This window comes from Prionailurus bengalensis, chromosome B4 (assembly GCF_016509475.1).
Source record: "Prionailurus bengalensis isolate Pbe53 chromosome B4, Fcat_Pben_1.1_paternal_pri, whole genome shotgun sequence".
In the NCBI taxonomy this organism is placed as follows: Eukaryota; Metazoa; Chordata; class Mammalia; order Carnivora; family Felidae; genus Prionailurus; species Prionailurus bengalensis.
The window spans coordinates 58,266,912-58,293,389 of NC_057358.1; the positions used below are offsets into that span (position 1 = coordinate 58,266,912).

Genomic DNA, 26,478 nt, shown 5'->3' on the forward strand with positions numbered 1-26,478 from the left:
GAATTTGCTGTCTGACTCATACCATTAGTGTGGTCCAAAAACTCACAAGCAGAGAATTTAAAGCAGTATCAGGTTGTGAGTAAGCCCATGTGACTGACAGAAGCAAACATCCTCTCTGGAAGAAATGGATGTCAATCCAAGACTACGATGACTGTAAGATGATATAGATACATCTCAATTTTAGTAAAGTGTAAAAAGATGAGTTTCCCAGAATATATTAAATACAGTCTCATTAAGTGATAAAGAGAAGCTGCAGGATACTCCCATCTGTGGGGAGAAAAAGATGTGTGTGTACTTCTCAATGCTAAGACAATTTAATGAAACGACATGCAATAGTTTTTCTAGTCTTGAGTAAGAGGAAATTTTCTGGTTTTTATGCTATTTTAATTTTGTACCATGTGCATATATTACTTTCCCTTAAAAAAACTGTGACAAATCAGAGAGAATAAAATATATCTTTCAATGTTTTCTTAACTATACTTACAGACTCAATTCATCCCCAACCACAATCTTTAAGAATGGAATAAATAAAAAGGGAGAGATTTACTCCTTACGTTTGGTCTCAAATTTCACAGGCTTACTATCACGATTCTCTAAGGGATACAACACTCTGAATAAAAGAATATAGAAGTATTTATGTAGCATCCATGCATACACAATTAAGCACCAAATCATTTGGAACAATGAGTTTTCACATTGAAAACAATGCCTCTAAAATTTCACAATCTAAAGCCAAAAATGAAAATCCACACAAACCAATAAACTATTATAGACCCACGTACAAATAATTGTAGTCCTCCAGAATATTTCCATGAGAATGTGTCCTGAGCCTTCATAAATTTTGTTCAGTTATATCCATAGCCCTTAAAACAATACCAGGTTGGTAATGAGTCCAAGGGACTGAGAGAAGTAAACACAGAGGCACTCAACAGTATGTCTTGAAGCAATGTTTAATAGTGTAAATATTGAATACATACATTTAGATAAGCATTGCCTTTAAATAGTCAAAGCCTGAGGTGTTTTTAAATGGTGGCAGGGTACATGTGGTTTCACATATTCATTAGACAAATACTGATTCAATGTCTACTATGTGCCAGGCACTGAGCTAAACGCTATGAACATAAAAATAAATGACATGCTCCTGACCTTGAACAGCTCACCCCACATGGGGCTCTGGGCTGACAGCCCAGAGCCTGCTTGGGATTCTCTCTCTCCCTCCCTCTGTGCCCCTCCCCCACTCACACTGTCTCTGTCTCTCTCAAAATAAAAATAAAAATAAAAATGAAGTTAAAATCTACTCAATGAAAAAAGAAAAAGGCATCCTAGGCATCCCTAATTAAATTCAATTTCTTGAATTAAGTTAAATTAAATTAAATTAAATTAAATTAAATTAAATTTCTACAAAGTACAAAAGAAAATCAAGTATGCATTACTATACAATGCTCTTAAAGACCTATTACCTTAGGGTCCACTTTTAAAGTTTTGTAACTTGGGGCGCCTGGGTGGCGCAGTCGGTTAAGTGTCCGACTTCAACCAGGTCACGATCTCACGGTCCGTGAGTTCGACCCCCGCGTCAGGCTCTGGGCTGATGGCTCAGAGCCTGGAGCCTGTTTCTGATTCTGTGTCTCCCTCTCTCTCTGCCCCTCCCCCGTTCATGCTCTGTCTCTCTCTGTCACAAAAATAAATAAACGTTGAAAAAAAAAAAAAAAGTTTTGTAACTAAATTTTTGCGTTTATCTGGAAGAAAGAAAAGGGGTTCTGAATCTAACATTTTCTAGAGCACAACTAATAAAAAGCCCCAAATCTAGGTACATGTAAAAACTAAAGACTATTTTTAAGTCTTTGTGAAACTAGGAATATCTTTTTATATCAAATGTGAAATACGTCCTGTTTTGTAAAGGATTATCCATGATTTAAATAGCATTAATATCTACAAAGTAAGCTTAGTAAACCCTATAAACCATAATAAAACTAACTAGAAAACGTTTAAAATGTCTGTTCATACAACGTCAGTGTTTACAAGACTATTTTGAGAAAATAATTTCTACCTACCTTTTTTGCTTTGGGACCCTGAAAGTCGGAAAAACAAAAGGATTGATAAATTTTTTAAAACTCAGATATTTTTAACAAAAGTACCAAGATTATGTAAAACGCGAAAATTAGGAGAAGCCAGATAAAAAGCATAAGGAAACTCTCTGTACCATCTTTGCAACTTTAATGTAAATCTAAAATTATCTCCAAATGAAGTCTTTTAAAAAAGAATTTAGACAAAACTACAAGCAGGTCTAGGAAAAACTAAAGTAGTTCATCCACTGAAGCATCTTTTTAAAATTATACTCTTTAGGGGCGCCTGGGTGGCGCAGTCGGTTAAGCGTCTGACTTCAGCCAGGTCACGATCTCGCGGTCCGTGAGTTCGAGCCCCGCGTCAGGCTCTGGGCTGATGGCTCAGAGCCTGGAGCCTGTTTCCAATTCTGTGTCTCCCTCTCTCTCTGCCCCTCCCCCGTTCATGCTCTGTCTCTCTCTGTCCCAAAAATAAATAAACGTTGAAAAAAAAAATTTAAAATTATACTCTTTAAATCTTACATTCTTTCTTATGACAATCACTCCATGATCTATGCAGAATGATGGGACCTAAACCTATAGAGTAGCAGTCAGAAACTGCTAGTTTAAACGGTTCCAAAGAACAATAATGATTAAGTACTGGTACTGATGTCAAATTTGAAAGTGTGGAAATGATTTCATAAATAAATTACCTTTCTGTGATTAGATTGCTAAGTTTATAGAAAGAAAATCAGTTATTTAAAGCAAGCAAATCTATGATAAAATGATTCTGTTCAGCAATGTGTCTTAATGCAGATCTATTCTTTGGAAATTATTTTGGAAAGCACAGTATTTCAATAAATATTTACCACTGGCATTATCATTACAAGTGATTCAATAACACTACTTGTAATTTCCTGATTAGGCTCATGTGTCCATTAAGTTTCTGATAAGGAATCGGTAGGAGATCATGTGACTAAAAGATTATACACTTTCCACATCTGAAGACTTATACAGGAGAAATTATTGGTTCAAGCTGTAAGATTATCACTGTATTAAACATAAATGTTGAAATTCACATGAAGATTTTATCTTCTTGAAAAGTACACATATTTCATTAATTCATTCAGCAGATATTTAAGATTTGATTTGCACACAAGGTGCTCTGGGACACCAGAGGATATAATGAAGAACAGTAGAGCTTTTGCTCTCATATAATTTTTACAGTTGGGTTCTATATCTATTATACTTACTATCAATTCATAGTTAACACACTTTCATCTTGAAATAACTACAATACAGCAGAATATGCAAACAGTATTGCTCCTGTTCTCAAGTAGCCATATTTTAAAATGGGCAAATTATCATCTCTTACTAGTGCTTTTAATATGAAGCAGGGTTGGAATTAGTACTTATCCTAACCCCTCCTACAAATCATAAAAAGAGCATTATGTGTGGGGAAATAGGTTCTACTTACATAAATGGGTTAGAAAAAAGCTTAGGGAGGAAAGCCACCACCATGGGGCAAAAGCACCAAGGTTAGCTAGTGAGATATCGTAATGGATCACGAGTAACTTGTTATATCACCTGCAGGAAATTACTTCCCATCTGACACCAATACACTATTGTGCTTTGATCACACACTCCACTTGCCCCCCGCCCCCCAGACCCTTTGCTTCTTAATCACACAAGTTAATGATTATTATCTGATTGTTTTCTTCACGTTCACCACACGTGTAAAATCTTGTGCGCTTAATAAATATGGAGACAAACCCCTGTTCAGGGCTCTTGTCTCCCCCTGGACATTAGCCTTTCTCATATTCAATTCTGTGTCCGCTCTCTTGCTGGACAAGAGAGAACTCCAGACTCATAGTCTATGACAATTATGTAGTATAGTACAGTTGACCCTTGAACAACACACGGGTTAGGGGTGCTGACCTCTATGTCGTCAAAAATCCACATGTAACTTATGACTCCCCCAAAACTTAACTACTAATAGCCTATTGTTGACTAGAAGACTTACTGATAACATATAGTCAGTTAACACATATTTTGTGTATTATGTTTATACATACTGTATTCTTACAACAAAATAAGCTAGAGAAAAGAAATATTAAGGAAATCATAAAAAAAGATACATTAACAGTGCTGTATTTATCAGAAAAAATCTGCCTATAAGTGGATTCCCACAATTCAAAGTGGACCATTGTTATTCAGGGGTCAACTGTAGTTCTCAAAGTTCAGAGGGCATAAAAGTCACCTGGATGCTTGTTTAAAAAATGCATATTCCTTCAGTAAAAGTGTACACACTCACTTTCCCTTCCGCATTATGATTCAGTAGATATTAAGGACTGAACTGCATCCCCACAAAATTCATATGTTGAAGTCCTATCTCCCAGTACCTCCAAATTTTAGTTTATTTGGAACTAGGGTTGTTGTTGATATAATTAGTTAAACTAAGGTAAGATCATAATGGAACAGAATGGCCTTTAATCCAGTATGACTGGTGTCCTTATAAAAAGGAGAAATTTGGATACAGACATGCACACAGAAAGCACACCATATAAAGAATGGGGATATGTTGCCAAGGAACTATCAGAGCTCGGAAAGAGGTCTGAACAGATTCCTTTCCAGCACCTGCAGAAGGAGCAGAGCCCTGGAAACACCTTGATCTTAGATTTATCAGCCTCCAGAATTGTGAAACAGTAAGATTCTATTGTTTAAGCCACTTAGTTTGTTTTACTTTGTTACCTGGCAGCACTAGGAAACTAATACAGTAGACTTGGAGTCCAGTCTATTCCTGGACTCTGTATCTTAACAAGTTTTCCAGATGTGGTAAAAGCAAATGTTCCAGGGACATTTTGAGAAACATTGCTAGAGGGATAAGATGAAATTTATGCTCCATTGGAAAATAAATTAAGGGCTTATCCTTCCCTCAATTTACCAGCAGTTTTAAGTCAGTTTAAAGTCCATTTACTTCCTTGTCTTCCAGACATGAATGTTCTCCACACCTTATTTTTTTCCATCAATTCTGGAAACTCACATTCATACTTTAAAACACACTTTGAAAAGCATTGTTCTTCTCTTTCTGTGTCCTTCCTCACCCCAACTTCATTATTTCCAATCAATCTTACTCCATTGTAGACATTTCAATTGTTATGGTTAAAAAACTGTATTATTATTTAGTTTAGCCTGTCTCCCAGAGCAGGGAGGGGTTGCAATATTCACTTTTAGATCCTTGACTTCTAGCCTAGTGTCCAACACACAGAATTTAATTTGTATCTCCCCCTAATTAATGAATTAAATAATTAACTAATTACATTTTTTACTTCCTTTGGTTTTAACCATAGAAGATGGAAGTCCCATTTAAGAAAATGGGGGAAAAGATACTCTCATAGCTACAGGGTTGGTCTGTGTCCTTGGAAAAGTCATGACAGCTGAGAAGTGCATTAAAATAAAGCAAGAAGCTTTATTATACTTAATAAAGGCAAGGCAAGCTGAGTAACTTGAATTACAAAACAATTCATATTTCCACAACAGACCATAAAAAATAATTTTTCAAAGCAGAATAACTTGTAACAGTTTTTAATTAACCACTGAGGAGGCACAAAAACATACTTTTGCCAAGCTGCCAATAAAAAAAAAAGCAATTTAATGGAAACGTCTATCATTATTGGAAACTACCAGGTTCAGACCAATTCTTAAACCTAGCAACAATGCCAGATTAGGACACCATCTGACCGCAATGGCCATCCCCCGTCTGCCGAAACCGGTTTGGGATTCCCATCTGTCCATCTCCCGGACGGGAAGGCCATAAATCAGAAGGCAGACTCCCCACAGGGATATGGGTGCTTTCTTAAACCGACCGGCTCCCCTCTAAAATATGACATGCTCTTACTATATCATTGTAACATGGTGAATCACTGCTCGCCCCTCCACCACTTTTCCCGCTCACCATGCTGCAGCAAGCGCAAACCCGGTACCGGGCCAAATCTGAGATTAGAGTTGCGTGGACAAACGCTCCCGGGTAGTTAGGACGACAAGCCCCGCCCACTTGCGCCCTAGGGAAAGAGCGCAAATCCTCGCGGAAGTGTCCGCGCAATCGCGCTGGGGTTCTTCCGGGCGGCGCCCCGCCCCCTTCTCTGACTGGCTGCCCCACATCAACACCGCCCTGTTCGAGGCTGACCGACCCTGGAGTCGAAGTGGTCGGAGGCCTTTATGGCTGTGGAATGCCGGAAAGTGCGTGAGTGCAGCCGCCGGGGCGTTTTATTCTGTTTTCCAGATCTTGGGGTCTGGAGGCCGTGAAGTATGCTCTGGGGCAGGGACTACCGGGTGTGGCAAAGGGTTTCTGAACGTCTTCCGACGTTGACAGTTTCTCTTCCTCACAGTTTCCCAGGAGTGTTTTGGGGCACTTCTTTCCGTAAGGGTTTCGAAAAGGAAGGGAGCCGTTGGCTACGCCATTGGGTCAAGTGATTGACACCCGGGTGGGCTGCCTGGGCCACCACAGCTTAGGCCCGACCGAGTGGCAGGGCTCAACTGGCAATTTAGAGAAGGACTAAACAAATTAGTTTCGAGAGGGTTGGTCATTTTAAAATTAATGACTTTCGGATTCCTCTCTCTGCACATGGTTCAGATTACTCTCTGTGCGAGTTATGTATATGCCGATTTTCCTAAGAGCAGCTCTAACGACGAAGTGGAAATTATTTGAAGCAAATCCTGGGTAAAGTCTTATGGTTGAAGGTCGCTGAGGCCCAGGAAGACTCATTAAGTTACTGGCCCAAGGTCACCGGCTCTTTGTACTAGCCAGTAGCACAACCTTCAGAATTTCAGTCTCCTCCCCGCAAGAAGAAACACTACCAATTTAGACCCACGGGGAAACTAGAAGACATTAAGTGATTAAGATATTAAGCTCCCTCCAAATCCTCACCCAATTCTCTGATCTCAGGGCCCTGTTTTAGCATGACAAAACGTGAAATACTTTAAAATCGTTGACACCATTTCTTATCTCTGAATTGTAATTTTATAATGCTCTCTCTTTTCCAACTTCATTGATGAAATGTATTAGTAAATAAGTATTACTGAGCTAGTCTTATGGGTTGAGGTCTTATTATCGCCATTGTAACAGAAATCCGATTGTAAATTATGACATTTCCATCTCCAAGCCCTGGTAGCAAGATACAAAACACCTTAATATCGACCTCATACAGGGTTCTGAAGCCATTTAATATGAAAGTAAGCTTTTTAGTGTTTCAGACTACTGTTTATAAAACCTCAGTCAATTCAGTTAGGATTGATGGGCCAAGGAGGTGTTAACGTTCTTCCCAAATGACCTTAAAATGGTAGGCCTCTAAGGGAGAGGACTTGCTCAAGCCCTACACTCTAGGCCCCCTCCCTCCCAGGGAGGAGGAATTGCTATGGATGTGTGAGAACACACTAGACTGTGTTCTAGGGGTCACTGTGCTATAAAAGATTGTACCAGTGAGTTTGGTTCTTCTCTCGTACTTCTCTTGCAAGTTGCCTAAGTGTAAGGGCGATTTCCTGTTCCCTCTTCTTTGCCTTCAGACAGGTGTAACAATATCCACCCATTCTGAACATATACATAAATAGCTCTTTTCAGCTCACTTCTATACTCTGGCTTCTGGGTAGGGCTCAACCAAGCCAAATACCAGCCTTAGGGGGCAAAAATCTCTTGCCACCTACCTCTGTGATAACATATCCTTTGGTGCTGGCACTGGTTTTTTGTGTGAAGCTTTTTAGGCTTAGTTTAGGGACATGTGTGTCAGCTGTCTGAGTCATATCTAACAGAACCCAATAAATAATAATATTGCACTGCCTTTCTTTGCCAGTTTTCCTTCAGCTTTTATTGGCATCTGAACTTCATGAGGAAAAGTAATTAACAACAGCTTTTGGCAACCAGTAAAATGACAGTTCTTAGATAACCCAGGAATGGAGTTGGTTAAATCTGAACTCCTCAGTCCACAGTTATTAGGAAAAAGCTATCAATGAGGATTGTACCTTCTTCTCCTTGCCCACCACATGCATTCTCAGAATGGTAGGGGAGTTCTCTCAGTCGCTAAGAGTTTGCTTCTTTACAAAGAGCAGTAACCTCCATGACTTCATGCAGGATTAAGGAGCAGTCCCCGGTCCCTGCTGCACTTCAGCTTCACCAATTGTGAACCCAGGGAGACCTCTTTCTCCCAATGGCTACTCAAATACTTAAAGGTCAACACAAAATAATAATGATTCCTTTAAGGTACCATATCAAAGAATGGGACAATTTTACCCTAATCAAACCAGCTACATTTTTTGCTGCGCAAATCCTTTATTATGTATAATTTGTAAACTAAAAAGACACTTTAAGCCAGATCTCTACAAGTTTTTACAAATGACAAATTGTGAGTTAAATAAAGCTGTGCTCCTGGCCAGAAAATTAAACAGGCTACAATTTGCAATTTGAAATTATGTCTATGTAGATTTAGAATCGTTTTTAAAGCACGTGGTTCTGAAGAGCCATTCTTCAGTAAGATTAACCATACTGGAAATTGGCTCTCAGCAAAAAAAAAAAAAAAAAAAAGAAAAAAAAAAGAAATAAGTTTTAAAATTGAAATTCGGTATTAATATAGTAAATTAAATACATCCATCTGACTTCATTCCTTTCCAAAACTCCACTAAATCTTCAGTGAAGGGATATAAAAATAAATTGGAAAAATGAGAGAGAAGAGAGAAGATGACAACAGTAAGATTTCGGAAGCTGCAAACCAGATAAATGAATGTGACTCAACACACCAGAAAAGCCCGATTTATACTGCATAATTCTTAAAAGGCACTGGAACAGGGCCAATGGAATTGGAAATGAAGAATGAAGTAAATCAAAGAGATTAAGTGAAAGCTCTTAGAGAAACACCTCTGGAGGGACCATACCTCTTACTCCTACAGAAGCATGGAGATTGATTTCTGACAAAATAATACTATTCTGTACACTGGGGTGTCTTCAGGTATACTAAGTACGAGAACCACACTGGAAACAGAAATTAAGTAAATTTGGTGTCTATACTGCTGAGTGCAAGGTCCCCCTTCTTCCACTTCTCAAGATTAGATAGGCAAATCCTCAGCAAATTGGAAGTTTCTTCTCTGGGGAATCTGACCAGTCCAGGAGGAATGATCTAACACTTTGACTTCAGAGGTTCCCCAACAATGGCCCACTCGGATCCTAAGAGAAGCTCAGAGTCTATCAGTTGCAACCATGTATACAAATCTTCTAAAAAGCTTTTTTTGTCCTTTCACTTATAAAAATGGACAGAAAAGGATTACCAGACTTGGGAGGAAAGCTCAGAAGCAATTTGGAGAAAAACAGAAAATTCCAAGAAAGCTTAAAGAATTGTTCTGCTGCATTGTATGTTTGCTGTATGAATTAGCTCAAAAACTACTAGTGAAGAGGGGAATTACAGAAGTATTAAAATGGAAATAATGTTTGTTCCTGTGTGGTTTTTTCCCCCTTAAGAAAGAGAATCCAGAGAACCAGATTTATGAACTTAAGCAAGAAATAAAAAGGTTTTCATTTAGCTGCCATACTTACTTTAAACTTTGTAAAAACTTAAATTTTGGGGGGCACTTGGGTGGCTCAGTCGGTTAAGCATCCAACTTTGGCTCAGGTCATGATCTCTCAGTTCGTGAGTTCAAGCCCTGCGTCAGGCTCTGTGCTGACAGTTCAGAGCCTGGAGTCTGTTTCAGATTCTGTGTCTCCCCCATCTCTTCCCTTCCCCCACTCGCACTCGGTCTCTCACACATAAATAAACATTAAAATAAAAAAATTTAAGTGCTTATACCCAGGGCTCCCACCCCAGAGAGGCATACCAGGTTTTAGGAAACTTGACTGCTGGCCAGTTGAACCACCTACCCTAATTAGCAGTCTTGTGGTTTAGATAGATCTCTTTCCATGTCTACCTCACTATCTCCCAGCTCTACTCCTAACATTTTGCCAGCATATTTACACCAATTTTTAAAAAGTTTTACTGGTATAATTAACATACAGTAAGTTATACTTCTTTAAAATGTAAATATAGTTTGATAAATTTGACATTTCTATAAAACCATCACCACAATCATAATTAACATCTCCATCATCCCCGAGGATTTCCTCCTGCCTTTTGATCCCTCCTGTTCTCCAACCCCTTGCTCCCATTCTCAGGCTACTCTGTTATTTCTAAGCATTTTGAACAGTTCTGTGGTAGTCTCCAGCTATTCTACAAAATAAATGGCCTGTGATCTTCACAAGTATGAAGTTCATAGAAGTCAAGGAAACCCTGAGGATCGGTTTCAGATTGAAGGCTGAAGAGACATGAAAACTAAATTCAGTGTGTAATGTTTGGACCTTTTTGCTATAAAATAGAGCATCTTTGGAATGAATGCCAAAATGTGGAGGGGGTGTGGATTTCAGTAGTAATGTAGCAGCATTAGTTTCCTGATTCTGATAGTTATACTGTTCTGTAGGGAAATGTCCTTGTTCACAGGAAATATACTCTAAAGCTGTGCTGTCCAATATGGTTACAACTAAGCCACTGATAACCTATAAGCACTTGAATGTAGCTAACATGACACACTGAAATAATACTTCGGTATAAACAAAGTATGTTAAAATAATTTCACGTTTTTAAGTTTTTATTTGAGAGGGGGGCGGGGAGAGAATGAGTGGTGGAGGGGCAGACAGAAATGGAGACGGAGGATCCAAAGCAGGCTCTGTGCTGACAGCAGAGAGCCAGATGCAGGGCTCGAACCCAGGAACCATGAGATCATGACCTGAGGCAAAATCAGATGCTTAACTGAGCCACCCTGCTTGACTCCCACACTCAGCTTCTACTCTTTGGCCTCTCTTAGTATAGCACCCTTCTAGATATGATCAGGCCTCTTCCGTGTCCTCCAAACAAATCTGGCCTTGCCTTGAGAGCATTGTAGACAGTCTTCCTTTTGACAGGAAGGAAACTGAGGCTCAGAAAGGTTAAGTAATTTGTGTAATGTTATGCAGCTTGGATTCAAATCTCATTCATTTCACTCGTATAAATGGAGGTACACCTACATATCCCTCTTTGACAATTCATTTTCCCTCTCATTACCCTTTTTCCTTCGTAAGAAAATTATCTTATTATGTCTCCCCCAAGAGAGGTTAGTTCTGTGAGAACACATATCTTATCTGACATTTCATGGCTACGTCAGTGCCTGGAACATAAAGTGCTCAAAAAGTTATTTATTGAATGAAAAACAAAGTTTCCATATTCCCAATATGTACAATTGTTTTTGATTCTAAAAGAGACTATAATGCAGTTATTTACAAAACTTTTTATTTTTCTTTAGGTATGTTATGTATAAAGGCAGATACTTTTCATAATAAATGAAAATGGCCAATTCTTTAAGAGGAGAAGTACTGAACCTTTATAAAAATGTAAGTACTTATGTTGCCATTTTTATACATATGTTATTGAGATACAGATTGTTTAGAAATATATAATCTTTCTTTTTTAAGCTGCTGTATCTTGGACGAGACTATCCAAAAGGAGCAGACTATTTTAAAAGGCGTCTGAAGAATGTTTTCCTTAAAAACAAAGATGTGAAGGACCCAGAGAAGATCAAAGAACTTATTGGACGGGGCGAATTTGTAATGAAAGAGCTAGAAGCCTTATACTTCCTTAGGAAATACAGAGCGATGAAACAACGCTATTATTCAGATATCAACAAAACTAACTGATCACAATTACTATAATTTGACTGAAATTCAGTGTCAGCTATCTATGTATACCAGATATGATAAAAAATAATTGTGTCTTAAAATGGCAAGATATACAGGTTTTGTAAAAAAAAATACCTGTGCTGCCTTATTGAACTAAAATAGGTTTCAATTTCTATTCACAGAGCTTCATCAATAACACTTTATGCTTAATTTTACACAAAATTAGCAACATAGCCAACTACCAATTAAAATTTAATAAATACCCAATTTGAATGAAAACATAGTACACTTGAAATAATTTTAACTTAGTAAGTTTTTGCCAATTATTCTTAGCCTCTTTCTCCATTTTACTGACAAGAAAATGCCACTTAATGCACATTTAACTAAGCAAAATAATTTCTTACACATTAATTCCCTTAACTTTTGAAGGAATACCAGCTTATTTTTGGCCCTATTTGGCACTTGACAGCACACATTCAAGGTTCGATACAAAACAATAGCACCTGGCAATGATTTAAGTGTAGTTATAGAAATAATATGTATGGAGTAAGATTATTTCTGATCTTGAAGTAGGCTGCCAGTGATTGGCACTACATACATACCTATTTAATATCTTCCATGAATTTTGCTGCTGGTTCTCTTTGGGTCTTAAAACAAGTCACCTGTTGTGTATCAAGTACCTTTACTGATAAAAAGTAATAATGTTATTCTATTGTTTCATCATAAAGGTAGATCTGTTTTGCATCTACTTCTAAATGAATTAACATGATAATGGACCTAAATCTAGCACGGTTTTAAGTAAACACTTAAACCTTTACATAATGTTCACAACACCTTTCACAAATAAAGACTATACTTAACTGATAAGCTGCAAAAGATTCACTAATATTCACTAATATTACTGTTCTGTATCAACTGTGGGGCAAATGTTTCAAATTCCATCAAGAAGTACACACTGTCGTGGTCACCATAACTATTTTTATTACATTACAATAATTAGGAGCAGTACAGTTCATGACAAAAATATTACAAATTTCAGATCACTTCACAGCACATACTCCTATAAACATTTAAAAGTTAATTTTAATTAAAAGAGTGGTCATTTTTAAATTTAATGTTTGATATGACCAACATTCCTAGGTCAGCGCAACCAAATGATGGAAAACAACTGGATCACACTGCATATGTCCCACAAAAAAAAAGCACAATGTACAAAATGTGCATGTTTCAGTTTACACTATACAAAAATAGTTAAAATACATTCCAGGTAAACATGTTACATTAAGAAATAGTACTAGTAAGAAATTGGCACTCAAAGGAAAAATGCAAAAGTATTTTCAACATGAAAACACAAGACAGTGGAATTGGAAACTTTTGGATAAAACATTACATAACCCATTTAGCTCTATGGGGAGGGGGACCCTCTGTAATTGACATTTCTGCAAGTGAAAACTTTGTTTTTTCCTAAACTCATATAAATTGCCTATCATCATCCCAAACAGGCACTTAAAACTATTAAACGAAAACAATTACTAACCTAGTTATGACTGTTCTTCAAGAACTCATGTAAATGTATCTTTAGGAAGAAATAATTTTCATTTTCTGAAGGAATTTACATCTACCAGTTGTATGCTGTTCAATTTCTCAATGCAGATTTCATGCTACCCAATACTAACAGAAATTATTAAATATAAATTCAGTTTTAAAGTAACTGATTTTTTTTTTTAAACCGTTAATACAGAGTTACCAAGAAATTATTTTTTTTGACAATGGAAATGACAGTTTTTATTGCCTACCAGAAAAACTGAATGTGTATATATATCGTTTAGAAGAAAATGGTTAGAAGAAAAAAAAAAATCACCGGAATACAAATGAGATGAACTTGTGCAAACTGCAACTGAACATGCCTCACAAAGTTTCTATATATTAGGACAAAATTGTGCAATGGTGGCAAAGATTTTGATAACCTAGAAGTTAGGTTCTAAATTCCTATGCAGTGTGACTCAGTTAAAATAGAGCCTAGAATTCCTAATTGGAAATATTCACTGAAATTATACTACATACTTCTGCTACATTCTTCCACAAACATGTTAATGTCTAAGACTATGTAATTTAGCAACTTTTTTCAACTTCAACAAGGATTTTTATCTTTAAGGCCGTAATAATTACATAAATTTATTTCTAGAATTATGGCTCCCCTTTTAAAATCCCTACAAAAACAAACCTTGTGTCAAACCGTTCAAAATTCACATAATAAAGGATAATTACCACTGCCTAAAAAAAGTTGCCCAGCTACATCAAAAAATTCAAGAGTCCTAAAAATCCCTCAGTTAAGCACTGCAATTCCTGAAATATGGCCATTTCTTTCTCTTGTGTAGAAACAAGAGGAAGTTCTATAAAGTCTTAACACCCTATCTAGATAATGTTCCATAAACCTGTAATTTAGCACAGCATTTCAGAAACTGGACTGATTTTTACATAGAAATTTCTTTTTCTGTGAATTAGCTCAAGCATCTGTTTATTCATACCCAGATAAATAAAACTATTTTTAAATTCAATTATTTAATTTTAAGTCTATTTTAATTATTATACAAAGAGACCAACTAGAATAATACACACTTGGGAATTTTAATGTTATTATCTGACATATGATTTAATATGTACTATAAGTTGTCCCAAGGGAATCACATAATTATCCCAAATAAAAAACAATATATAGTCAAGTTTACTCCTTTAAAATAATGAAGTAGAGTGATTTATGTAAAGTAGCTTGATTAAACAACTTTACTGGAATCAGAGCAAAACAATTATTTTAGAACTGGAAGAAACCTTAGAGACCATATCCCTTCTTTGCAAAACTAAAATATGCATTATGTTATCTCTGGGTCATGTGCCAAATGCCTCACTAAGATATTACAGACCACTCTAAAATATCAGCACTACTTAAGGATAGGGATCATGTCCCTTTTTGGGGGATATTGTAATATCCCCAGTGCCTTGTGCAGTACCTGGCATCTAGTAGGCACTCAAATAGTTGTTGAATAAATGAATTCTGCTAAAAAGTAAGCCTTGTGAATTAAATTTTAAGGTATTTTTCATTGTAAGATTTTGCTTGTCAAAATAATGGAATGTATCACTGTTACCAGGGCTAGTCCTAATTTTAGATTATCTAAGGACATCTTTCAGTACTACCTTTATCAAATTCTTCCACTGGATAGGGTTCTGTCTGTTCATAGCAGGTATGAAAATTCCTACTTAGTCACTAATGGACCGGGTAGCAAAGAGATGATGTTCAAAAGGATCAAAGTTAAATTGCTATATAGCTACCATCTAAAAATTAGCTATTAGGTCCATCTCACTATAGTAACTGTCAGATTATGTTAGGCCTGACTAATGTGACTTGATGGGAAGCCTTCACAGAGATATCCAAAGCAGCAATAAATCTTGAGGTTAGAGGAATCAAAAGTATTAAAAGGAAAGCATCAAGTCATGGGGCATGTAGAAGGGTAGGCAGGCAAAATGACACTAATGTGGGGGAGTACTGATACTGATACTGGAGAGCAGATACTCAAAAATAAACTTCACCTCTTGCACAACTTTGCCTAAGACTGGCACTGAAGATAACACAGGTAAAAAGTTACAGATTGTGCTGAGATTGACAAATAGGTATTCCTTATGTAAACTGAATGTAAATCACATAGCTGTAATGCTAGATATAGCCTCTGAGATGACTTCTTTTAACATAGAAGAAATGGATAGTAAGTGATTTGCCCAAAATTGAATTGTAAAAGACACGTAACTAGAATCTAAGTCACCTTCCTCCTAGCCCAGTGATATTTTCACCTCAACACACCATCTTACTTCAGATACTTAAAAATACATCTTAAACGCATTGAAAGAATCATGTTATTAGTTTATTTTTTAAGCATTATATATTCTTAAATATGGACCATACTTGTAAAGTGTTTATGAAATGTTACTTTAGCCAGTGTTGAGAACTAGCCAATACTAGAGATTTTGAAACTTTTTCACTTCATTGTTTAAAAAAAATTAAAGTCTTGCCACCCCCAACCCCAAAATCTCATTTAAAATAATGTTTTTTAAAAAGTTCTGTTGGTTTTTTTAAAAGTGATGTTCCTGATCTGTCAGAGGACCACCACATAGTGAGAATGTAACTTATCCAAACTCTGCTAGTCCCTACTTTTGACCACCCAATGCATGAGCACCCTGGGAGGCCACAGGGATGCAGTCCATACCATGAAACTCTTAATGAAGCTCAAACGTTCACACAAGGCCTGGCCTTGCAGTCTTGGTCTCTTTAACATCTACTAAAGCTAACTGGCCCAAATAATCTTTTATGTCACTACCAGAATTAAAACTATTTTCTAAGACTGAAGTTCAACAAAAGATTTAAAGTTATGCTAAGAAAGAGCAATCTGACACAGGGAGACTATATTTAATTCCTATGGGAATTTTTTATACATGTTAAAATTTTTTCAATTATTACAAAAATTTAGTAGCATGTAAATATAGCCCCAAAATGGTTGCTATAATCCTCATCACATACTGGGTCTGCCTTAACAGGAAAAGCTATTCAGAGTATTATAGGAATTTATCTAATACAGAAAGTAAATGCCTTTTAATATTTTCCATTGCCTTGTATTTTTTTCCTTTTTTTCCCTTTTTATAGAAAAAATATAATATTTTGGGGAGCGTGACTATGACAAACAGCAGTGAAAAGATGGAGAAACCTTTATGAACAGTGTAACTTTACATTCATTAAGGGTGACTGAAACTATAGGACATTAATACCTACAAGATGTATCTACAAGAAGCCCATAAATTCATGTTCCCTCAATGTTTCAGTAAAACGAATCATGAAATCTCAACTGAAGTTATAATTAGTAATTAATCCATGTATGTGACTACATGAAACACAGAATAGGGATGATTCGAAAGTTTCATTAATTTGTTTCACACCAAAGTTCACAATTGGTAAGAAAAATCGGAAGTAATCAACTGCATGCACCAAAAACCCCAAGACAGAAATCTCAGGTATTCAGTTTCTTTTTCACAGGCATTGCTAGTTCAAAAACCAAAACTCAGGGAATACTGGCACTTAGAGGAAAAAAAGTTTCCACTGTCATTTAAAATAAGCATTCAAGATAAAAGCTAACAGTTTGGATGGAGCAGAAAATTAGGTAATGCTAAAACAAATGCTAATAATTTAGTGTAATGTACAAAAATTACCACTTTTACTTAAGTATGCCTTAAGAAAAAAGTACAAATTGTATTTACATAATTATACACTTTGTCTTTGACTTCTTTTTCTTCTTTTTACCATCTTTGCTCATCTTTTCTTTATGTTTTCGAATTTCTCGAACTAATGTATAGAAGGCATCGTCAACACCCTGAAACACATAACAAATATTAAAATGTGAATATATATGATGGATTGAGATACAGAGATAACAGAAAGGATATACTACTACTGGAGACATTAATACTGAGAAAGAATAAGGACACTTTACATTTCTCTTTAGACAAAGACTTTTAGGATTTTTTTTTTTTAAGACTTTAAGGATTCTTAAATGTTTTCTTCATGAGTATTTCGTCAACATTATAAATAGGAACACTGATTTTCACAAAAGGCAAAGAAAAGCAGTGGTACAGAATCTTACATAAGCTGAACAAGTACCTTTTTCCCAGAACTTACTTTGCTACTTATTTTTTCATATTGACACACTTCTGTCACCAAATCCCAGTGCATTTCTGCATGTGTTTTTATGTGTGTGAAAATGCATTTACACTTAATTATCTCTGAGTTTCTACATGTTAGATATAAGACATGCAACTATGTACCACTTTCATAAATACTGACAGCAACAATATTTGAGCTCTGGGTTCAATACTTACTTAAATCCGTTAGATTTAAATAATCCCCAAGAAATAAACAGTATTCAAATATACTTACAGTTTTGAAAATAATATATATTAAGGCATTAGTTTCAATTCATATACTTAACATATAAAAAAGAAATTTGAATTGACCCCAAAGATAAGACACAATACTTTGAAACATGTAATACCTCTGACTTGTAGAGAAATGAGCTCAATCACTTAAACGGTGGTATGGTTATCAATTTGGAGGAAATTCTCTTTTATTTATTATTGTTTTACTTTCTGTTTAATTAATATATTACATATTCAAAAGTTTGCCATATAAAGCCAAATGCTGTATCTTCAAAGAAATTTCCATGTAGTCATTTTGGTAAATCTATTCCTGATCAAAGCAAGGTATATAAATAAATAATGGCTGAAAGTGATTTCAAGTAGAATAATTTTCAACCTAATAATTCATAAAGTGAAAAATGGCACTCTCAAAGTGGTAGATTTTAACCCTGCAATACTGAAATTATACAATTATAGAAATCAATTCCTGTTATGACCCCATTAAAAAACAAGCTAAATATAAAAGCAAAATTTAAAAATAAAAAAGTATGATTCTCTATGTACTTTAAAATCTGTGAGTAGTAATTCTTTTTAAAAAGCTGCTAACCTACTGATGCTTTCAGAGACACTAGAGGGAGTCCTAGGAACAAATACTCAGCAAATAAAGTTATATAAATCAAGACACTTTAAATATAATGAAAACTGAATTTTTATTCATTTTAACTACTTCTGTTGAATATTCATATAAACACATTCATGTAAGTTATTTATTTCTTGAAAATAAATTTAAACTTTAAAAATTTATCAGCAATATGATTTCTCCTTTACTACACTACAAAAATCTTCTACAATTAATATTTCAAAATAGTAAAATTAATTCAGGGCATTTTCATTTAAGTTACACTTAACTAATTTTCATAACAGATCTAAAAGAAAAATATATTTTTGAAGAAGTAAACACAGGGGCACCTGGGTGGCTTGGTCAGTTGGGTGTCCGACTCTCAATTTTGGCTCAGGTCATGATCTCACAGTTCGTGGGATTGAGCCCTGCATAGGGCTCTGTGCTGACAGTGTGGAGCCTGCTTGGAATTCTCTCTCTCCCTCTCTCTCTCTCTCTCTGCCCCTCCCACACATACACTTTCTCTCAAAATAAATAAATAAACTTAAAAAAAAAAAAAAGTTAACACAGAGCAGGAATGAGAGGCTTGGTGAAGGTTTAAATAAGTAGTTATAGGATGAAAACCAGAATTATTTGGCACCTAAATGGCTTAGTGTGTTGAGCTACCAACTCTTGATTTCAGCTCAAGAGTGGGACTGAGCCCCACGTTCAGCTCCATGCTGAGTGTGGAGCCTGCTTTAGATTCTCTCTCCCTCTGCCCCTCTTCCCCACTCAAAAATGAAAATAAATAAACAAAATTTAAAAAAAAAACCACCAGAATTATCACATGAACAGCAATGAAAAGTTCAGGGGAAAAAGTTTCCAATAAAACCCCTAAATTGCACTCAATAATGTTCCCCACTTTCTGAAATCATTCATTACTGGCACAACATATGCTTTTCCTTCACCCAAAGGAGAGGAAAAGTGATAAAATATAACTTATCAGCAATACAATCAAGGCTTAATATATGTAAATCTTTATGCTAACCTTCTTAACACACAAAATGCAAAAGCTTCCAACGATGTAATAAAGAACCATTATTTTATAATTCACCAACCCTTGACTAATTTATAATCATAAATGGTTATGAATGGTATGGAATCTTAAAAGAGGATCTAATCCAACTCCCCTACCCTTCACAAATTCCCTTTTATCACATATGCTTATGTAGCCTACTCCATTTCAACTACTTTTACAATGAAGAAAAATGTCAATGGTACTAAAACAGTGAAGCAGATAAAATGAAAAACTATGAGATGGATATAGAGAAGACACATTCTAAGTTAAAAACAATACTCAAGTATTTAGGGGACAATGAAAACAGAATGTGATAACATTACCATCTTCTAAGATTCTGACAAATAGTTTAGGTTAATATTGCACTCTTAATACTGAACTCTTATGTAACTTATTAAAATTGAATAATTGCAATGATTAAGGAAAGGTTACAATTAATCAAAATGGACACTGAATTCCTTTTTTCCATATGGGAACTAGTCATTTTTATACACACATATATAAAGACAAAAAATTATCCCAGTAATTTTGTTTAAACCCATCCATTTTAGGGGCACCTGGGTGGCTCAGTCGGTTAAGTGTCCGTCTTCGGCTCAGGTCCTGATCTTGCAGTCCGTGAGTTCGAGCCCTGTGTCGGGCTCTGTGCTGATAGCTCAGAACCTGGAGCCTGCTTGTGATTCTGTGTCTCCCTCTCTCTCTGACCCTCCCACCATTCATGCTCTGTCTCTGTCTCAAAAATAAACCCATTCGTTTTAGGACTGAGAAAAACAAATTTGTATATATTTATTACTGTCAAATTAATTTTGTAAAAATATTTTTATTTAAAATTTTAAGTATTACCAAGTACACTTTTAAATAAAATGATATCTACGCCCACTGAAAAAAGCAAGGATTCAATTCATCATGCCCACTAATTATTTGACATTTACACTACAGAGTCACAAATTAGAAATCTTGGAAAAGTATATGCCTCCATCTTTGTTTTAAATAAAAATTAAAGTGTAAAACTTACTTTATTCTAAGTAGCTCTACTTTTAAAAAAAGTTTTCAAATTGCATTGCAATGTTAAATTTTGCCACAATTTCTAAATTAAGATATTGCTCTATACAATGATACTCAAAGAATATTAAGAGTTCATAAATCTCAATAAAAATTAATGCCAGTCGTGCTTTATTTCTTCTGAGTTTAGCAGATTAGTATACCATGTGTCTTTTGGGACTGAGTCTATTATTCAAATGTACATTTTATGCTTTTGGGAGATACACTATTTCAGAACTCAAATCAATATAATAAAAACTACTGAGTGAAATATTTTTTGTTCAAGACCAAATTTAATATGGGCTGGGTTAGAAAGGAAACTGAGAAATTCCACTCAGTAAATCCAAATGGGCAGCTACTGTATACGTAAATATGTATATACATAACTTAACATTGTTAAATTATGGTCCTGCAAAGATTAAAAATACATGATTCTGGCTAAGATTCTACTGTTTGGGAATCAAACATAAAAGAGGTTATTTCAATTTAACATGCAAGCGTGTAACAGTTAAGAACAGTATATTGGATATTATGCCCATTTAAGGCTATAAAGATTCTTGGATAGTAGAGAATCATGAAAAAAGTGTTAGCTAATTAATATGACTATGGATAAGGATACGGGCATTCCAAACAAGAGCAACAGCCAAGACTCAAGGAAAGGTAAGGAATAACATGGTATTTTTTTTTACATAGGACAAAACAAACAAAAAACCCTTCAGGCAAGGAGTTTTTAGGAATAAGGCCGAAGGTTAGAGGGGTAGGAAGATGTTACAGACATATATGTATAAACTGCTATGAAGTTTGAGATTTTATTCCATACATAACAGGAAGTCAGTGACTGGACTTAAAGAAAAGACAATGACATTTCTTTTAAGTGTATCTCTTTGAATACACCGTGAATAAAGGCAGGAAGAGGTAAACCAAATAAGTTATAACAGTCCCACCAAGAAATGATAGGGGCCTGAACTAATGATGTGATAAAAGTTGGAATGTAACATCAAAGGAAATTGTGGCTGCCTCCAAATGGGGGTGCAAAAGAGGAATATAAGAGTCATCCCAAGACTTTACCCAGGTTTCTTACTTGGGTAAAACAGTGATGGTGCTGCCACCAAGTTAGAGAACACAGGCAGAAGAAGTATTTGCTTGCAGAATGTCCAAAAGAAAGAATACACTATAAGAGTGGGCCCTTCCCCACCTTCTGGGCCACTCTACCTTACTACTCTTTACAGTTTCTTTTTTTTTTCTTCCTCTCTAGACCCAATGACAAATGTAGTATACAGCTATCAAAACTACATCAATTATAATTAATACACATTAGATTAAAAATAAGTGTAGTAATGATGGAAACAAACTACCCATTTCTTATCTTTCAATGCTGCCAATCAGAACCCCACACGCTAGGTAGTTCTAAAGTGGTTGCTACTTTGTTACCTCTGAAAGACATCTGGTTTCTGCCAAAATTAATATGCCGAACTTACCAGATTACATTACAATGCATTTTTTAATTTTCACACAGCCAGGAGTCTTTTCTTCTTTGTTGATTTTTTTCAATCTGTACTGTCGGATCTCTCTCACCAATGTATAAAAAGCATCCTCCACTCTCTGCATTGTAAAACACAACTTCTTTAAAGTCTGTTTCATTGGTAATTGTAATTTACTGGGACAGCCTTGTGCAAGAAGTTTGAAACTATGACCTTTACTTGAGAATTTCTTTTTAAAACAGACATCAGATTATTTTAAAAAAAAAGTGGGGATGCAGTTTTAAAATATGGGCTTGAATCCTGGTTTGTTCTTTAAAATCATTTTTGTTTTGTAATGGAATTGGAATTTTTTAAAACAATTTAAATTAGTTATTAGGGGAGATCAGGAAAAACCTAGGACCTATATTAGTATTTGTGTATCAACTAATATAATTGTTATAGTTTGCTAGTCATGGAATTAATCAAAGCTTAAACTGAAGTTAGATTTAAATTATTTAACTTAGGAAAAACAAGCATCCCTGCCTCTCTCACCCCTGCCCTATGTGAGGAAGGAGAAAAATGGTACAGAAGAGATATTTAAACACACACACACACACACACACACACCTCAAAATAAAGTTGGGTCAAGGGACTGGAATCTTGAGTTCTATCTTCAATTAAAACACTGTCCAGACTATTTCTAGGGTCCACAAGTGGATCGGAGATTGGGACTTTTGTAGCTACATTATTTAAATAAAAATGCTACATGAGGGCCATATACCATTAATATGAAAACATCACAAATTGTTTAAAGTACACACACAGAATAGTAACAGTGCAGTTTGTTTCCTTATTAGAAAGAAGTCTTAAAAATAATTTTTAGAGCACTATCCAATTATATTGGCTTCATACCTTCCATTCTAATTTAAATACTCTACAGGGACAAAAGGGATTTCTGCTTAAGGCTACAGTGATAAAGCTATGACAACAAATCATGTATGGCCATATGGAGGCCAACAAAGTTTTTAATGTCTTTTCCAGTCCAGAAAAGTAAGCAGTAGCCAAAGGGGACAGAGTATTCAGTTAACTGTACTCCTAGTTTATCTAGAAAAACATACCACCAGAGTTGAAGCTTACATCTAAAAGATATACACAAATACTAATCTCCATGCAGTGCAAATTAACTTAAAAGATTAGTATTTGTGTTTATTATTCTAAAAGAAAATGAAGTATTTAGAAAGACTGGTATATTTTACTACACATTTAATTTTAAGCTTAATCTGTTTTTACTTTAAAAATTACTCACTAAGGGGGATTGGCCTATTTGAACTCTCTGGGATTGGTAACATCAGTCTTTCTATGAACCAAATGTGACAAAATGAACCCAGTACCTAGAAAGCTAATACATATCAAAAATATGATTTATAGTTTTAAGTTCAACCACACACAAAGAATTGGCCATTTAAATATTAACTGAAGTAAACCAACAACTAAGGCTTAATTTTTGCATGCAGAAGTTATCACACATTCATTGCCTATACTAGTTAAGGAAAAAAAAAGACACCTCAATTCTTTAGGGTATATTAATTTTTATAAATCACAAGAATATATATTAAGCACTGCTTCAGTAGAGTTCAATAATTTACCTTTAAAGTAAAACTTTAAAATTGATAAGATTAAGTTTTCTTAAGAAAGAGGCATTTAAATTTGCTGTTTATATATTAAAATGTACATCTCAAGTTATTTATCCCAGGCAGTGACATATTTCTATTCAGCTATCTAATACAAAAATCATTACAGCCCAAGAAAATTTGCATCTCTTTTTAAGTGGAATCAATTTACTCAACTAGCTAGCTAAGTCAACTACAAAATAAAAATCTCCAACTGTTTTTTGAAATTATTAAATATGTTGGTACTTTATAAATTAGATAGCCACTTGTGCCTGTATACAAATTTTTAAAAATTTTATATTTATCATTCTCAAGAGGGTGTATTTTTACTTTTTAAGTCCTTAAAAATTATATATTAGAAATTCTCATTAAATAAGATAAATAACGTAAGGCATTAAAATGACTTGTAAAATATGTAAACTGTAAAGTATGAGCTGGCATTTAAGATATTTTCACAAATGATTCTCTTCCAGTTCAAAAATCAATGCAAGAAATTAAAATATAGACATATACACATAAAAATAAAACAAACCAGGTAAAAGCTCATATTTTTTAAGAATAAACTTTTACTTCTGTTTAAAAAAAGTTACAAAGTCAATAGAAAAGTAGAAAAAAAAAATGATGGGGAGGGTAAGGGACAGGGTTTTGGTCTCCTACTAATTTAACAGAAGCAAGTTTTGATTGTAACTTATTTCTAAAATCATTTTGAACGTGTCTTACTTTTCAAGTGTGCACATTCCCATCACCAGTACAGGATATATGATTTTTGTTTCCAGCAATGCAGAGAGAGAACTGGAGGCCAATAATTAAAAAGAAGAGATTTCTACCCACCACCAAGAATTCAGTATTAGGGCCTCAGTGGCTAAGATTATTAATAGTGAGAAATAGTTATTCCAGAGTGACTCTGTTCACTTTTTATTTTTACTAATACAAAAGTATATTAAATTTTAAAGAGTCAGTTATTTTCTCAGACTTAAATTACTTCTCATTTCTTAATATGCCTTAGAATCATACTGACATCAAGAGAACATTTTTTATCCTTGTGTGTACCTTAAACCACTGGCACTAGCAAAGAACACTGGTTTCATACCCCAAAATGTGTAGCTAATTTTTAAAGACAAAGTGTAGCTGAATCAGATGTCCAATATCCACTGTGGCTAGCTGCTATAAGCTCTTAACTGGCACCCAATGATTTACTCTTAAAAATATGGCTCATTGCCACACATACTTACTAAACTTTCAGAACTGAAAATATTTATGTAAAACAGAGTGTACAATATGTATAATTTTTTCTTAAATCAAGAGATTTGACAATAACTTCAGCTCAGCTATTATCTGAAAACACACCTGTGAGATTAAGGAAATAAGTGTATTCCACACCAGAAGTGGAACTGTCAACACACAGGATCACTCTATATCCTGGTGCCTATAATGCTTTCACTGAGCGATTTCATTTTACACAAGTTCCTGCTGAGTGGCTTATTATCAGCAAAAATTCTTGCAAACACTTTCAAGGAAATAACACTTCAAGTACTCTCAGTATAGACAGATGCAAGACTACTAGTTTTATTGGTGGACAGGCATGGGAGAAACTAGATGTATCCTAAAAAACAATTCTGTATTGCTTATTTTTCAAGAAACCTTGCTAAACTATAGTCCATCTCAGGTACTACTGAAATGCAGCAAAACCACTACACAGGAGGTTATGCATGGAGCACAGCAGGTGCTCAGTAACTGTTTTATTTTTAACTTGTAAAAAGTTAAAGTTCAAGATATTTATCTCACATACACAAACTCAACTACAAACTATTAAAGAGAAATATGCCACATAAGGAGTTCCTTATTTGGTTTGCTTTAAAACAATTTGGTCAAAAGTTTTCTTTAATGGAGGTCTTCTCACAACTAATTTTAAGTATCTAGAAATTAACAACAAAAGCCAGAAATTAATCACTCAACATTTTTAAGTTTGTAAAACTAATTTTCCCATTATACTCAAATTGAGACCTCCAGAAAGCAAAAAAGCTGAATCAGGAGTAGCAGATATGCTAAGAATTCTGCTTCTGTCATCCACTTTACTGAATACTCCCCAATTCTGATTTTAGCAGACTGGAAAACACACATCTGATTACTATGGTGTCAATGTTTTGGTTTCAACAGTCTTTGCCAACACTGCATCTACTGCCCAATGAGGCCAGAAAAATCTGGCAATTACTAAACTACCCAGATAAATGTGAACTAGGGGTAGCAGTATTTATATACTAGGAACATAGGGACCACATAAAGCATACTAGCAGAAAATATAAATTACGCTGGCCTTTCAGATGTAAACGAAAATATTGTAAAAAAAATATATAGAATTCATTATATTCTAGCCTATATGATGGGCTTTTTAAATCACAAAGTAATTTATTTCATAAGATACACAGTCTGCAATCCTGTCTTAAAAAGTACTAGAGTAAAACTCCTATTTCCCTTTCACAGAATATGTAAGTTTTATTTTAAAATTACTAATGTTAGCCTGTAAATTTCAAGTCAAAAGTCTGACCTAACTTCTAGCATCTAATCAAACAATACAGTTCCCCAGAGAATCAGGGATCAGCACACTACAGCCCGCAAGCCAAATGCAGCCATAGCCTATTTCTTGTACTGGCCACAGCTAAGAATTATTTTTGCATTTTTAAAGGGTTATAAGAAAAAAAATTGCAACAGATACCACTTGTGGCCTCCAAAGCTTAAAATAACTTATCTAGTCCTTCTAAATGAATGTCTTATTCCTATTAACTTGACTTATAATTGTTTGGTGTTTGTGTTTTAGGTTCATGCTCAAGACTAAAACTTAGGGCATGAAACAAACAGCTGCTGATAAAATGCAACAAGAGTATACGTAATTATTTTGTTCAAACAGCAAATAAATAATAGCAG

The 26,478-nt window shown here is 35.0% G+C and overlaps 3 protein-coding genes across 7 annotated transcripts in view; 1 reads left to right on the forward strand and 2 right to left on the reverse strand.

Moving 5' to 3' along the window:
* The window catches only part of DNAI7 (dynein axonemal intermediate chain 7), a 71,639-nt gene extending 65,543 nt beyond the window's left edge, over positions 1 to 6,096 (reverse strand). For 2 of the 3 annotated variants that reach the window (XM_043564823.1, XM_043564821.1), the window contains exons 1-2: positions 5,995 to 6,092; positions 2,052 to 2,069 (exon numbers count right to left, since the gene is read on the reverse strand). In XM_043564823.1, the coding sequence (XP_043420758.1) occupies positions 2,052 to 2,069; positions 5,995 to 5,997 (21 nt within the window). In that variant the 5' untranslated portion in view covers positions 5,998 to 6,092. Of the gene's footprint in view, positions 1 to 2,051; positions 2,070 to 5,994 lie in introns of all 3 variants that reach the window. The other variant, XM_043564822.1, reaches the window with a different exon arrangement.
* A 72-nt stretch (positions 6,097 to 6,168) lies between these two features.
* Positions 6,169 to 13,481, forward strand: ETFRF1 (electron transfer flavoprotein regulatory factor 1). Of its 2 annotated transcripts, none has more exons than XM_043564830.1 (3): positions 6,169 to 6,278; positions 11,388 to 11,475; positions 11,557 to 13,481. In XM_043564830.1, exons 2-3 carry the CDS (start codon positions 11,425 to 11,427, stop codon positions 11,776 to 11,778), a joined length of 273 nt encoding a protein of 90 aa, XP_043420765.1. In that variant the 5' UTR covers positions 6,169 to 6,278; positions 11,388 to 11,424; the 3' UTR covers positions 11,779 to 13,481. The 2 variants fall into 2 exon arrangements, with proteins under 2 accessions (XP_043420765.1, XP_043420766.1); XM_043564831.1 differs by having other exon boundaries at positions 6,188 to 6,282.
* Positions 12,724 to 26,478, reverse strand: part of KRAS (KRAS proto-oncogene, GTPase) — a 40,573-nt gene continuing 26,818 nt past the window's right edge. For both annotated transcript variants that reach the window (XM_043564827.1, XM_043564829.1), the window contains exon 5: positions 12,724 to 17,171. In XM_043564827.1, the coding sequence (XP_043420762.1) occupies positions 17,055 to 17,171 (117 nt within the window). In that variant the 3' untranslated portion in view covers positions 12,724 to 17,054. The remainder of the gene's footprint in view (positions 17,172 to 26,478) is intronic.